This window comes from Pantherophis guttatus, chromosome 4, assembly GCF_059756535.1.
Source record: "Pantherophis guttatus breed Tessera chromosome 4, ASM5975653v1, whole genome shotgun sequence".
Lineage (NCBI taxonomy): Eukaryota > Metazoa > Chordata > Lepidosauria > Squamata > Colubridae > Pantherophis > Pantherophis guttatus.
The window spans coordinates 120,069,206-120,084,035 of NC_142066.1; the positions used below are offsets into that span (position 1 = coordinate 120,069,206).

The window sequence follows — 14,830 nt, forward strand, 5'->3', positions numbered from 1 at the left end:
CCTCCCACCTCCTGAGGCAGGAAATCTAGTAAGATCAGCTTTGCTTCCAAGTACATGGGAGGAGGAACTCTCCATGACACATTCTGCAGTAAGTCCAGTATTCGGTGGTAAACTCCACAGGGATGCTGAAATGATTTAAACTATACATTTTAAAGGTCTGCATCTGGAAAGCCAGGGGAGTCACAAGTTTTCTCCACTCTTGTAAGTCAGTAGCACAGAGAACTGTTGATCCTCACTTTTATGAGGGAGGGTTTTTTTAAAATAGAAAAGTTGTAACAGGTAGCATCATTTGAATTGGCCAGTATGTTGTTAAGTTAAGAGACATTTTGTGTCCAGTCTGTTTTAATAATTGTTTTATGTGTATGTCTGTCTGTGTTTGCATGTTAGATGGAACATGATTAGGATCCATATATTTGTATAGGAGAAAAAGTAATTTTATCCTAGTGCATTTTATTGTCAGGAGACTCATGTTTTGATTATTTTTTAAATTGTGTACATTTCTGGATTTGTTCAAATTTGCAATAAATTGCTTACATCAATAATATGAATTGAACAATGAAGCCCTTTGTCCCTGAAACAGCTGTAATAGTACATATAGCTTTAAAATATTAAAAACCTGAACAATGTGGTGACAAGTTAAATATGAGGTTTTTAATATACATGAATACAATATTTACATTGAAATAATCAGATTTAGAAGAGTAGAAATAGAAATTTAATTGTTGAACATTATCTTCTGAAGGTAGAAGACGTTAAAAGGGAGGCTACATCCTAGTGGCTTCTTGCATACTGTATGCTTGTCTTCTCAACCAATCCATATCTCTACATGATTCCACTAACGAACCATATTTTGTTAAATGACTGGCAATCTAGTTGACTATATTACTTATGAAAATGGATTGGCTGATAGTTAGGCATTATTGAACCTGAGTTACTAATGATACATCTAGGATTTGTATATTCTAAAGCTTTGTCTACTGTTTATCTGAAGAATTATAAATACTTAAGTTTATTTGAAGAATAATTATTTTCAGTTTCAGCTTCGTATATTAGCTATTACATGCATATCAGTTCACTTCTTTTTGCTATGAAGATTGCAGGACTTGACACTATATAATCCAGAACGAACCATTACAGTTAAAGGCAGTATTGATACATGTGCCAAGGCTGAGGAGGAAATAATGAAGAAAATCAGAGAGTCATATGAAAATGATATTGCTGCTATGAATGTAAGTGCATTTCTTATGAGTGCTAATTTTTTTTAAGTATTTGTCCAAAGTATTATAGTAGAGCTAAATCAGTTTCAGGGGGAAAAAAGGTTATATTTTGTCCTTTCTACTGGAAAAATCTAATAAAAGGCATATATATTAAAGAAATCCAAATAGGCACCACCCAGTATTTCTATTCACAGTTGGAGTGTCCAACTGATCATCTTAGAAAAGCTTTGCCTGCCAACTTCTGTCAAAACTATAATTTTATATATTCCTGATTATATTATTAAGGTAGACTTAGTCTGAAAATAATTTGAAAGAGGTTATTTAAACTTGTGTGCATATGAGTGCAGCCTTTCTTTAAAGGCATGTCTTTCTTCAGGCCAATATCTGAATCAGAAAAAAAGACATAGCTGTTTGAATGGGTCACATTAATGCATATGATGCTTTATTAATGGTCCAGAGTAGTTTGTTAGGCACTCCAATTGCAAGTGCATTCATTCTCTCTTGGTCACTGTCATTGAAAAGTGCTGTAAGCCATTATATTGAAAGAAATAATAAGCAGAAAATTGCAGCCCAAGTGATTTCATGATAATTTCCATTCTTTTAAGGAGGACAGTTCTTATTTCTCCTTACTGAATGTAATAATCTTTGTGTATTTAATTATCTGTGAAGGCTAGATTTGTAGAACATGCAGATTTAAAGGTAGCCTTTCCATCCTTCCAAAGTGGGTAAAATGAAGACCCAAATTGTTAGTGGCAATATGCTGATTCTGTAAATCGCTTAGGGAGGGCTGTAAAGTACTGTAAAGCAGTATATAAGTCTAAGTGATATTGCTATTAATATGTTACATTATTTCATAGAATCAATCAATAGTTGCTTCTGACAGAATAGTAGTATATATATTGTTAGATAAATTGATACAAGATTATGATATTAATTTTTAAATTAATTAGCTACATGAAATTTTACTCCATTTAAATTACTTACATTTTGACTGCTAAGCAAGAAAGAATCCTTTAAGATAGTAATTATTTTTAATTATGTTACTGAACTAATTATCTTCCATATTATTCCAGCTTCAAGCACATTTAATTCCAGGGCTAAATCTGAATGCCTTGGGTTTATTCCCACCTTCTTCAGGGATACCACCTCCCACAGTGGGTGTTGCTCCAGCCACTGCTTCCTCTTCATATCCTCCATTTGGGGTAATTCTATCTCTTTGTACATTTTGGACAGTAGGTTATAACTGTTCCTAATTTATATATTGCATGACAGATATGTTGGTTTTCCAATTCAATGGAAATAACTATTATGACTTTTTGTAATATTAAAATCTTGAATTAGAATAGCACAGCATGTGAAGAAAACGCCAATTCACAGAATATTTAGAGAAGAGTATATATATCAAAAGAAAGTATGACCAGCTATATTCCTGAGAACCAGAAATAAATGGAGAAAACTTGGTTTTATGAATGCATAATTCTTATTCATATACATCTTGTTAAAGAACAATCATTTAAATATGAGCCACCAGTTTGCGGCGGCAGTCAAAAAAGCCAGTGAGTCCTAGGATGCATTAGCAGAGGGATAGAATCAAGATCATGCGAAGTATTAATACCGCTTTATAATGTCTTAGTAAGACCACACTTAGAATACTGCAGTTTTGGTCACAATGTTATAAAAAAACATTGAGACTTGCCGCGACATCAACCGGAAGTCTCCTCCTGTTATAGAAGGTATTTTTGTTTGGGATTATATTGTGCTCTCATTTCCCTTGAGGGATAGATTTCCAATAAACATAATTTGGGTTAAAGAAAATACAAGAAGCTGTCTTATGCTGAAGAAGATGAGTTATCTAGTTCATGTTGTCCTCTCTAGTCTTCCCGAATCTGATTCAAGATTCATGAACTTTAGTTTCCAGAATTTTTTAATCAGGGCAGCCATTACTTAAAATAACTATTGGCAGTTTTCTCGATTTCTGATTGCCCTAATGTCAGGCACGAAAAATCAAGCCCAAGTGTGATTTATTGCTTAAATCTATGCATAGGAATCTTCTCAACCAACAGTCAATAGTGGTTAGCATTAGATAAGAGTCAATCACTATCAAGGGAAGTTGGACTTTGTAGCTACATAATAACTCAAAACTTTTTATTCCTTCTCCTAGTTCTGCCATTTTCCCTCCTACAATTACAGAGGCCAGGTACTAAACTAAGGATTTTTTTAATGCAAAGATTAAACTGTATTAAGTATTGTTAGCATCTACATAGATTTTGTTAAGAAACAAAAAGTGTATATGTGACACTTTTCATTTCCATGTGTTCATATCAATTGTGTTTCAATGAGGTATTTTTAAGGAGTTACTTCTATTGTTAGTTTTTCAATAGTTTTTCTAAAACAGTTTTGTTGATTGTAAAGATTGACTATTTGTTCCTCTATGACACAAAGAAATGCGACATGCCTATTAAAAAGATAATAATTAAATCCCACGTATTTAATCTTAATAGTGTTAGAACATTTACAGCTGTTAACTTTAATACAGATGAACAAGTTCATCCATTTGAAAAACTTGTAAAATGATAAAACTAGTATTTAAGTATACAAAAAATGATCTTAATTAAATTTTATAATAAAAATAAAATCAGACTTGATTATAAAATAAAACCCTTATACCAGCGGTGAAATCCACTTACCTTCGCCAGCGGTTCGTGAATGGGAACATGCACACACTATGCATGCATGTGCCCCTTCTGCACATGTGCAGAGCCTTCTGTGCATGCGCAGAGAGTCAACAACGGGAAGTAATGACGTCCCGGTGCCGGTGTTACTGGTTTGCGCGAGCTGGATAGATCCGGCTGGATTTCACCGCTGCCTTATACCTAAATATATTTGCTGCAAAAAGAATGGTTACAGTTGGTTTTAAATAAACCAAATTCAGATTTTCTTTAGGTTTTCTTATATCCATTAATAATATTTGAAAAATGGTGTATATAGGCTTTCTTAAAAATCAAAGGAGTGTCCTAGCATTATGTAAACAATAATATTACATGCAGCAAGATCTCTTGAAAATCTTAAAGTTCAATATAGAATTTGCCATCTATATCATTGAAATTCTTAGCGCCATTTAATTCCTTTAAAAAGTATTTTTATAAATCACATATAATTGAAAAAGAGTTTAATGTGGCTCTATTGCTGATCTAATTATGTGTATGTGTGTGAATGTATGTATTTATGTGTTTTAATATGATTCTGTTTGGCATGTTTACTGTTTTTATGCCTTTTTTAAAAAACTGTTTCTGCCCAGAATGATGTCTTGTGAGATGGATAGCCATATAAAGATATTAATCAATTACAATTGTTATGTCCTTTATAAAAAATTATATTTAAAAAATATGAAATATGTGAAAGACATTAGCAAAAACTGATAAAATTCTCTATTGAAAAAGCTGCAGCTATTTTAAATATTTTTACTGCATATATTCTGAATTTACTGCCTACCCTTCATTTTAAACCACTGCTTTTTTGAAGTTAATGATTTGTGTGTTTATCTATGTAATTATCTTTCTCCGTTATGTCTTTGATTTAAATTGTATGTTTAATTACATTTTTAATGTAATTTGTAGATATAATCTTGGCTTAAGAATAATTTAGCCTTGTGATTGTTCATAACCCGCTTGTGTTTTCTTTGCTTTTGCATTCTAGCAACAACCAGAATCTGAGACAGTTCATCTGTTCATACCAGCCTTAGCAGTGGGAGCCATTATTGGCAAGCAAGGACAGCACATCAAGCAACTTTCTCGTTTTGCAGGTGCATCTATTAAGGTAACATAAGTTATTTATACCACAGTCTCCTTGACTTTTAAGAGCAAGTTTTTACAGGCCCTTTTGTGTAGCTACCTTAGACTCCATGCCTTGCATATCAAGCAATAACTGGTACTTCCTGTTTTGAGAATGGGTATTCCTGGCGCATTCAGAGACAAGATAATTACAAGAATATTTTTAAAAGTTATTTGAGAGGTAAAATAGAAGTTGTAAAAAGAAAAACCCAAATCCTCTTGGTGGTCGAGACTTTTAGATAATTGTTCTTAGCATGAAACCTTTAGGCCATGTTTTTGAAGTGCAGCTTAATTGTTCCCACACAACTTTAATGTTTAATTCAAAACAAGAGAAGCAAATGGTTTACTATTTGAGAAGTCCACTTGCCTAGACTTCAGTTCATTTCACAGAGTTCAAGTTCAGGCATGTCTGCTCTTTGCTGAATAAAGAAAAGCTGCTACAACAGCAGCATAACAAAGTTTTCAGGAGATAGAAGTTACTGTAATATTACTGTTTTTCTTCACTATCCACTAATTAAATAATTCATAATCAAATAATTCCAGTAATTTCTAGTTACCAGAATGGTAGGTGTCTGATAGCAGGATGAAGGAATCACCTTAGAAAGACTGTTACTAACAGCTGTACTGTAAAAATCCGTAAACAGATTTTAAAAATATTTTTTATTAAATAAATTTTATGAATAAAAACAATGCAGATTTTGAAAAACAAAAGTAAGAAAAGTAAAGAGGAAGTATGTGAAAAAGTACAAAGAAAGAAATATAAAAGAGAAAGAAAAGAAATAGTTTCTGGTCTTCTTAACAACAGTTGTAAGTAGATTTATATTTTATCCCTCTTCTCTAACAGTACAACATAATTTCCTTCTACCCATAATCAGTCCTTCCTAACTAAACTTATAATTTTTTTTTCTTTGTCCAGCAAAACAGTTTGTAAGGCATTTGACCTTTCTCTAATCCGGGTGTTGGCAACCCGCAGCTCCAGAGCCGCATGTGGTTCTTTCATCCCTCTGCTGCAGTTCCCTGTCACGGCAGAGGGATGAAAGAACTGTCACCCTGTCGTGGTGGCGGCGATGGGCAGAGCCTTAGTGGGGGAAGAGCCCCTGTACTTGCCTTTGCATGGCAACAGGATTCCGTGTTCTTTGTGGTACATTTTCTGTTGCTGATAGCAAAGAGGGTTGGGAGAGAACAGCGGGGGCAGATCTTGTGGGGTGGGGGCCATCGCCCAATCCTGGCCTTCCTCTTCCCTTGTTGGCGGGGCCAAGAGAAAGAAGCACTCCCCTCCCTCTGCCAAGTGCCGAGCACAAAAGCTTAGTGGTGGTGGGGGGGGCTGGCCATTGGTGAGTCAGACGATGTAGAGGCCTGGCCTGTCTCTAGGAGCGGGACACTGTTTGGCACCTCCAGACGTGAGCTACTTTGAAACATGCCACATTTTTCTGGAAGCTGGGCACCGATGGCTGGGGCCTGGAGGGGGCAGCGGAGGCGTCAGGGCTGTTCCCACCCCTCATCAGCAAACCGGGCCTGGAGGAGTGCAGAGAGTTGCGGGCCAAACGCTGGAGGGTCAGAAGGTGCACTCCAATTTTGCCCCAACATGTGTTTCCAGCATGCACTCCTTTGTCCTGAAGTGGGATTGAGTGGAGGGTAGAGGGAAGAGAGTAGGGGGAAGGGTAGGAGGGCTTCTAGGAGGAGAAGCCCAGCTGGCTTTCCTTTAGGTGTGGGACAGGGGAAAGACTCAATAAAAATCCAATTTTCCCCAATAAATGGGGAAAATAAAGGCCCGGTGGTCCAGAGTCCAAAAAGTGGGGTGGGGTCTGTTTGTTGGAGGATCGGAGAGGAAATCACTCAAAATTTGGACAGGAGGCTATTCAGAGAGGATCTGCTGGAGTGAAATCAGGAGTGGAGAAGAAAGGAAGGTGAAAATCAGGAGTGGGCGGGGAAGAAAGGAAGAAATAAGAATGTGATGGCCCTCCAGAGGCTACTGCATTACATTCCCATCATTCCTGAGTTGTGCTGTTAAAGAAATCCAATGCCACCAGGGAGAAGTCAAGTTGTGAAAGAATGATTGAAATTCCTCATATTGAAACTAAGTGGTGATAGTCGTAACAGGTGTGTGCATTCTCCCTGACACAGTTTCTTGTTATATACCCTATGATTTAAATTTCAGATAAATGTATTTCTCTGCTGTCCTCTTAATTCAGCGAGGTATCCCAAGGCACTCCCAGGGTTGAAGGGGATCCTGCAGAAGATGCCCCAGGAGCTAGTCTCATCTCTGTAGCCATCAAGCATTCCATGTCCTGGTTTCTCTTCCCCACCCCCATTTGCTCTTCTAGCACACTTTTCTTTCCTTTGATATAACAGGTAAAAGTCTTTGAACTACCTGAGAGCTAAACTTTCATTGTACTAAAAATCTTAATTTCTTCAGAGGGGCTCAAATAGTGGAAAGGAGAGACAGACAGAGAGACACTGAGACACAGACAGACAGAGGCGGGACCAAGTGGGGTAAATAATTTAACAACCGGTTCTCTGCCCCAATGACTGGCTGGGTAGGCGTGACTGGGGGAGGTCATGTGACTGGGTGGGAGTGAGTGACGTCAAGTAGGCGACGCCCACCCAGGTTTTGTGGCTCCTGGTGTTTTCTTTTTTCTGGGAAATGGGTCCAAATGGCTCTTTGAGTGTTTAAGGTTGCTGATCCCTGCTCTAATCAAACAAGTCAAGTTTTGACATTTCTGTTAATTCTGTCATCCTCACCAGCCATTCTTCTGTTATTTCAGAGACTTTCAATTTTTGTGAATATAATCTTGCAGCAGATCATATTAAAAAAAAACAATCTTCCATAAATCTTTTCTAACTGTTAGTTTCAGGAAGAGGAGTTCTGACTTCAGTTGAATATTCCTCTTTAAAATTCTTTGTATCGCAATATCTGTTTTAACCTAAAATTTTCTGGCTTTTTTGCAAGTCATAATAGGCATGATAAAATGTGGAGGTCACTCCTTCCAAGCCTATCAAAATAGTATATTTTCCTATTTGAGCTTGTTAGTATAAAAATATTATTTTTGTTTGTTCAGTATTCTGATCAGGATTTCTGCATTATTAATCTGGAGTTTGCAAAACTTAGATTAGTCTTCTTTCTGACAAAGTACACAATACCCCTTGGTACGTTTCTTAATTTTGAAAATCAGGTATTGATTCTATATAGACCTTTGGTCATTTTTGCCTCCTTATCCCATCCCAAATAGCTTGTTAAGATCAAACAATCTTTTCTCTGGTGTCTTTTCCAGGATCTTCTGGAACTGCTCTTAAGCCTGAAACAAGATTCTTTTCTGAACCTCTGTTTATGATTTCTATTTTACTTTCATCAATTTAATATCTCCTATGTATTCTTTCATATTTTTATAACTTCTATTTTCATATTTTTTTCATCTTTATATACATTTCTTCTGTTCTATCTTCAAAAGCAGCCAGTTCATTTTTAATACATGTCACAGACTCAGATACCTGCTTCCTTATCTCTTCAAACATCTTTTGTAATATTTCTGCAGTAATTCCTTTTCTGTCAATGCCTCATCAAGTCTTGCAGCTTTTCTGATGGTTGCTATTATTTTATTTATACTATAAATACTATATTTATAATGTAAAAGTAAATCGATTATAAAGATAAAAGTAAAAGGCAAGCGTCTCCTTTTTTCCTGCTTTCATCTTTCCTATACCCGTAAGTCTTTAGTCCATTCTGTCTTTCCATAGATTTAATGATAACAGTTGATCTCATGTTTTACATATTGCCTTGTTTTATAAATTCTGCCTATTGTCTTTTTCCTTTAATGTGTTGAAGAATCAACATTCCCATGAAGGTTTGTTTGTTTAATTCCAAATAGCACCAAAAGTACTTTTTCCAAAACATCAATCTTTCAAATTTGTGCAGTCCTGTTTATCTTTTTATAACTTTCTCACTCAAAATCTTGTTAAGCTCTTTGCTGTTGTATTAAACTCTTTTCAAAGTATTATTTCATTTTTGGTTTCTGTAATTCAGAAAGAAAGTTCTTAGAGTTACTGAGAGTTGTTTTCTTTGTCCCACTGTTTTCAAAGGCTTCAATTGATTGTATTCAAAACTGAAGGTTTGAGGTTTTGTTATCCCTTAAAAGGCTGTGGCTTGTGTATAGAAGCACACTGTTTCTTCCTTGAACTTCTGCCACTCTACTCTCCTTCCATCTCCTCATGAGAAGCAGCACTGCAGGGGGCAGGTGGACAATTTTTCTTTATCTGGAAAGACTACCACCCATAAATCATTGCTGGCTGCTGTTCGCTGCTACAACAACATCTCTGCTTGATTGGAAACATCTAGTCTGGCATTGAATCTTACCTGGATGCCCACCCTCGTGAAAAGATTTTTAACTACAATGTTTTTAGAATTTAAATAAGTGGTTTTTGAAAAAGTGATTTCATTGCCCTTTAAAGCAACAAGATAATCAAATAACCATCCCAAAAATCTGAAGGTCATTAACTTTAGCATGCTACTGTGCACTTCCCACAATAGTTTTGAATGCCTGAAAAAAATAGCATATTAGCTGAGACTGTGCTCCCGTGGACAAAGGGCCATTGAAACTATAGCTCACGTCCTGATATATTGCATCTTCTATAAGGACTCATGGACTCAATTTATAACACCTCACATAATAAAATATCTGGGAAATTCTGATCTCTCTTACATACAACTACAATTGTAAAATCAATACAGATGTCTGTCTTTTATTTTTGTTTTTACTATTATTTTTTTAAAAAAACAATTTTTTTTATTTTTCCAACAAAAAACTCTTAAACATAAAATACATCTTTTGAGAGCAAAGGTTTGGTCCGGTCATAGGTAGGTATAGTTGCTCGCACTTCTTTAACAAATTTGATTCCAAGTTTCATTTACATCTTTAAAATAAAAGTCAAACCACAAATTTTTTATCACAAATTCTAGTATCTTAATCTAAACATTTATCATTCTATTGTATCACCATAAATCTTAATTCCCAAATAGACACAGCTCATTTTTATATACTATCTTTAGTTTCCAAATAAACACAATTCTAATTTTTCTATCATTTTACAAATCAAAATTTCGTATATATTCCTTAATCTCAAAACCCATTTCATCAAATCTCTATCTTAACTTCTATTGATATACATCTAATTTTCTTAGGTTTATCACCAATTACGCTTCTCATTTTACATAAAATCATTTCAAAATCAATTCACATCATTTAATTATCATTCATCGTCTTCTTTTTCACCCCAATTAATTTCCAACATTTTTATCTTTAGGCTATTTTCCATCCTATTCTCCTCCACGACTCCATTTATTTTGTCTGGTTCCCAGTATACTTTTATTTTAGCTGGTTTCGAGCATATTCTCCTCCACTCCTGAGTCTATTGTTTGGCTGATTTGCAGCATTTTTATTTTAGCTGTTTTCCAGGATTATCTCCATTTCTCCCACTGATTACCAGCATATTCTCCTCCACTCGTAAATCTATTGTTTGGCTGATTAACAGCATTTTTATTTTGGCTGTTTTCCAGCATAATCTCCTCCATTCCTCCCGCTGATTACCAGCATATTCTCCTCCACTCGTAAATCTATTGTTTGGCTGATTAACAGCTGTGGTAGACAGGTAAATCCCATTATCGTTTTAAAGAGACAAAGACCAAAATAATCCTGTAACAGAGTTTATTCTTTGCAAAGGGACTTTCTCTCTAAAGTAGAGAAAGACGGAAATAAAACAATTTACACAAGTTTTTATAGTCTTCAGGACATTCAGAATACACGTCAATAAAGTACCTTGGGAATCAGTTCCAGATCTTACATAACATCTTATATAACATATGCAGTACATAATTCCACCCTGGAAATTCCCCAATTCCCAACAGAAATACCCCTCAAAAACATCAATTGCATACTTCCTTTAATTAATAAGGGCAAGTTAACCCAGGAACGTATTTCCTGCAAAACAAACATCTTCTCAAAAACAGGAATTACACATTTCCTTTCTCATGTTCTTAAATGTCAGCTAAATTATATAATCAGGTTATACAAGGTAAAACAAAACCTTAACATGATTTCAAAATGGCGTAACTCAGGTTATGCTTTTACAGGAATAATTCCTATTTTTCTCACAACAGCATTTTTATTTTAGCTGTTTTCCAGCTTAATCTCCTCCATTCCTCCCGCTGATTACCAACATATTCTCCTCCACTCCTAAATCTATTGTTTGGCTGATTTACAGCATTTTTATTTTGGCTGTCTTCCAGCATAGTTGCCTCCATTCCTCGCTGATTTACAGCATATTCTGGCTATTTCATGGCATATTGCATAGGCTACTTTTCAGCATATTCTCCTCCAGGACTCCTACCAGTTTAGAATAGAAATGTGTTACATCATATATATTCTCCACATATTCTCTCCTGGGCTATAATTTTTTTTGAATTTATCCCATATACATATCTTTCTATAAAAACATCATTTTTATCCACCTTACGATCAGTTTTCTATATTTATTAATCCATAAGCACCTCCTGTTGATATTCCAAATTCATTTAAGCATTTAAACATTACATTTTCATTTAATCAGATTATTTTATATTCTTATTTCACCACCAAATTTACACACACACACACACACACACACACACACATACACACATATTTATACATACATATACTTTTCTTTTTTTCTTTTAACCATAAATATTCCATTTCAAATTCAAATTTAATATTGCCAAGTTTAAAAGAAAGAAAAGAAAAAGAAGAAAAACACCTCTTATCAATATTCAAGCTTCATTTAAATGTTTAAATATTACATTTCCCTTTTTAATCAAACTCTTTTATGTTCTTATCTCACAACCAAATATATTCTATTTCTTCCTTTCCTCATCTGTCCATAAATATTCCCTTTTAAATTCAATGTTGTCAAATTTAAAGCTCTTTAAAAAATAAAAAAAATAAAAAAAAAACTTTTTAGTTCTTTTGTAGCATCTATTCCATATAAAGTCCATTTTCTTCTCTTCTTTTGTTGGTGTGCCATTTTCTTTTGTTCCTGTGCCTGCTAGTTTCAATTTTAATAGTTCCGTTTTATTTCTTCTTTCTTTCCACCAATAAAACCACCAATAGACAGATTGGGAATCCCCAAAGTCAGACACTCTTGGTTATTTTCAAAGTAATCCAATTTAAGTAGTAGAACACATTGTTTCTCTTTCAGCCAAAAGTAATCTGCAATTCACACTTTCACTTAGTCACAGCAATTCTCCATTTTGTTAATTATATGGTCATCCGCTTGTCTCTTTTCTTATAGCTTTTAAAGTTATCAAGTTCCTATTTATCGCTTTTTTTTTTCTTTCTCCAAAGGTAATCTATTCCAATTTTAAAAAGTTTCTCAATTTTCTGACTTTTTTCAATAAACAATTATTCCAAATTGGTCAGTAATAAACTAAGTTCCTTAATGGGTCTTTTCCTCCTGCAAGTTATTTTACTAAATCTTCTTGCCCCACTGATCCATAGGGGCATTTAAGGCTAGAGACTTAATTGTAAAAATCCATGTTTTAAGCGCTGCTCTCGCCTGGGTTGGTATCACTCACCCAGTTTCCAAACGCTTCGCTCTTTTCTCCTTTCGGCTGTCCAAGGTGTCCCTCTCTTTCCCCTGTCCCTACAGGACAGGTTCAATCCGCAGACCTGTCAGCGGTGGTTCGACAGTCGGGGTTTTCGCGGGCTCATCAGATCCCTGCTATTTCCCCGACTAAATTGCCGCGGCGCCAAACCAGAAGTCGTTTTTACTATTGTTTTTAATGCTTTTATTTGTAGTGCTGATCTGTGACCATAATAAACATTGATTGATTGATTGATTTGATTAGAATCTAGGGAACAGAAAAGGGGTCTAATAATCTCTTAAATATATCACGTTCTAGATAGCGCCTCCTGAAGGACCAGATGCCAAACTGAGAATGGTGATAATTACTGGACCTCCTGAGGCACAATTCAAGGTAACATTTTAAAGTTTCTAATGCTCTTTGTTTGTGTGTAGAGCAAAGATGTGCAAATAAAATGTCACCTCTTTTGCAGTCCTCAGTACAAAACATATAAACATCCATTTCAATACATGTCCAGTTTGTCGCAACTGTAATATACATTTCTCTTTGTATTTTGACTCTTCCTTATTTGGTCATTCCCTTTTGTCTATCTACTATTGATCTTTGTTGACCTATGTCTGTTCTTTGTTTCCATCATATTATATTTGGTCATTTTATTTATTTATTTATTTATTTTAATTTGATTTATATGCCGCCCTTCTCCGGAGACTCAGGGCGGCTTACAATGTGTTAAGCAATAGCCTTCATACTTTTGTATATTTATACAGTCAGCTTATTGCCCCCACAATTGTCCTCATTTAACCTACCTTAGAAAGGATGGAAGACTGAGTCAACCTTGAGCCTGGTAAGATTCGAACCTGCAGTAATTGCAAGCAGCTGTGTTAATAACAGGGTGCTTTAGACCACTGTACTGTCAAGGCTCATAAGCACTTCTATTGCTTCATTTCTTTCCTATCTTTCAACCAACTATACCACTTTTCCCATACTAAGTAAAAGTCATGTTCTTCCCTATTTTGTAATTCCTTTATGAGTCTATCTAATTCCGCACATTCCATAATTCCATAATTTTATTGATTACTTTATCTGGTGTTGGTATATCACTACTCTTCCAGTGTTGCGCGTATAGTATTCGTGCTGCTGTTATCATATGTATAATTAAATATGTTGTTTCTTTTTTGTAGTATCCATTCACTATGCCTAGTAAGAAGCTTTCTGGTCTTAGTTCTATCTTTTGGTGTGTTATTTCCTCTATTTGTATTTTGATCCTTTGCCAATATTGTTTCGCCATTGGGCAGGTCCACCACATATGGTAATAGGTGCCTTTGTGGTGGTTGCATTTCCAACATGTTGATGGCATACCGGGGAACATTCTTGCCAATCTGGCTGGTGGCAAGTGCCACCTATAAAACATTTTATAGATATTTTCTTTATAGGGTACAGACATTGTCAATTTATAATTTATTTTCCATAGTTTTTCCCATTTGTCTAATTGAATACTATAACCGAAATTTTTTGCCCAGGTTATCATATTTTCTTTCACTACCTCTTCTTCTAATTTATATCCTCGTAAGTAATTGTAAATTTTTTTGATCAGTTTGTCCTGTGTCCCTTGCAAAATTTTATCTAATTCGGTTTGACCTTTTTGGAATTCGAATTGAGCCGAATCTTTATTGTATCTTGATTTTATTTGTATATACGGTCACCAGTCAATGTCTGTACCCATCTCTTTTAGTTCTTGCCTCGTTCTTAGTTCCCCCTGATTGTTTAACAGATCTTTATAAGTTTTCGTTTTATTATAGTCCATGGCATTTGAATAGATCTGGGCTTCTATCGTTGACAACCACTCCGGGATTTTGTAATAATGTGCCTTTTTAATACTCTGCCATGTTTGGTATAATGCATGTCTGATTGTATGTTTCTGAAAATATTCATGCCTTTTGTCTGTGCCCTCCCATAAGAAGGCATGCCATCCTCGCTGAAGATCGAATCCTTCCAAATTCAATAGTCTATGGTTTTTGAGTTCCATCCACTCCTTGATCCAAATTAATGCTGATGCTTTGTAATATATTTCCCAATCGGGCAGTGCCAATCCTCCTCTCTTTCTTGAGTCCTGTAGGTGTTTTAGTTTAATTCTTGCCTTCTTCCCTTGCCATATGTAGTCTGCAATTAGT

General features: G+C 35.2%; 1 protein-coding gene across 19 annotated transcripts in view; it reads left to right on the forward strand.

The window, feature by feature from the left end:
- Positions 1 to 14,830, forward strand: part of IGF2BP3 (insulin like growth factor 2 mRNA binding protein 3) — a 106,613-nt gene that overhangs the window by 67,248 nt on the left and 24,535 nt on the right. For 10 of the 19 annotated variants that reach the window (XM_034402123.3, XM_087892683.1, XM_087892694.1 and 7 more), the window contains 5 exons: positions 1,094 to 1,229; positions 2,291 to 2,419; positions 3,379 to 3,414; positions 4,914 to 5,033; positions 12,978 to 13,052. In XM_034402123.3, coding sequence (XP_034258014.1) covers positions 1,094 to 1,229; positions 2,291 to 2,419; positions 3,379 to 3,414; positions 4,914 to 5,033; positions 12,978 to 13,052 — 496 coding nt within the window. The remainder of the gene's footprint in view (positions 1 to 1,093; positions 1,230 to 2,290; positions 2,420 to 3,378; positions 3,415 to 4,913; positions 5,034 to 12,977; positions 13,053 to 14,830) is intronic. The other 9 variants (XM_087892686.1, XM_087892693.1, XM_087892685.1 and 6 more) reach the window with 1 other exon arrangement.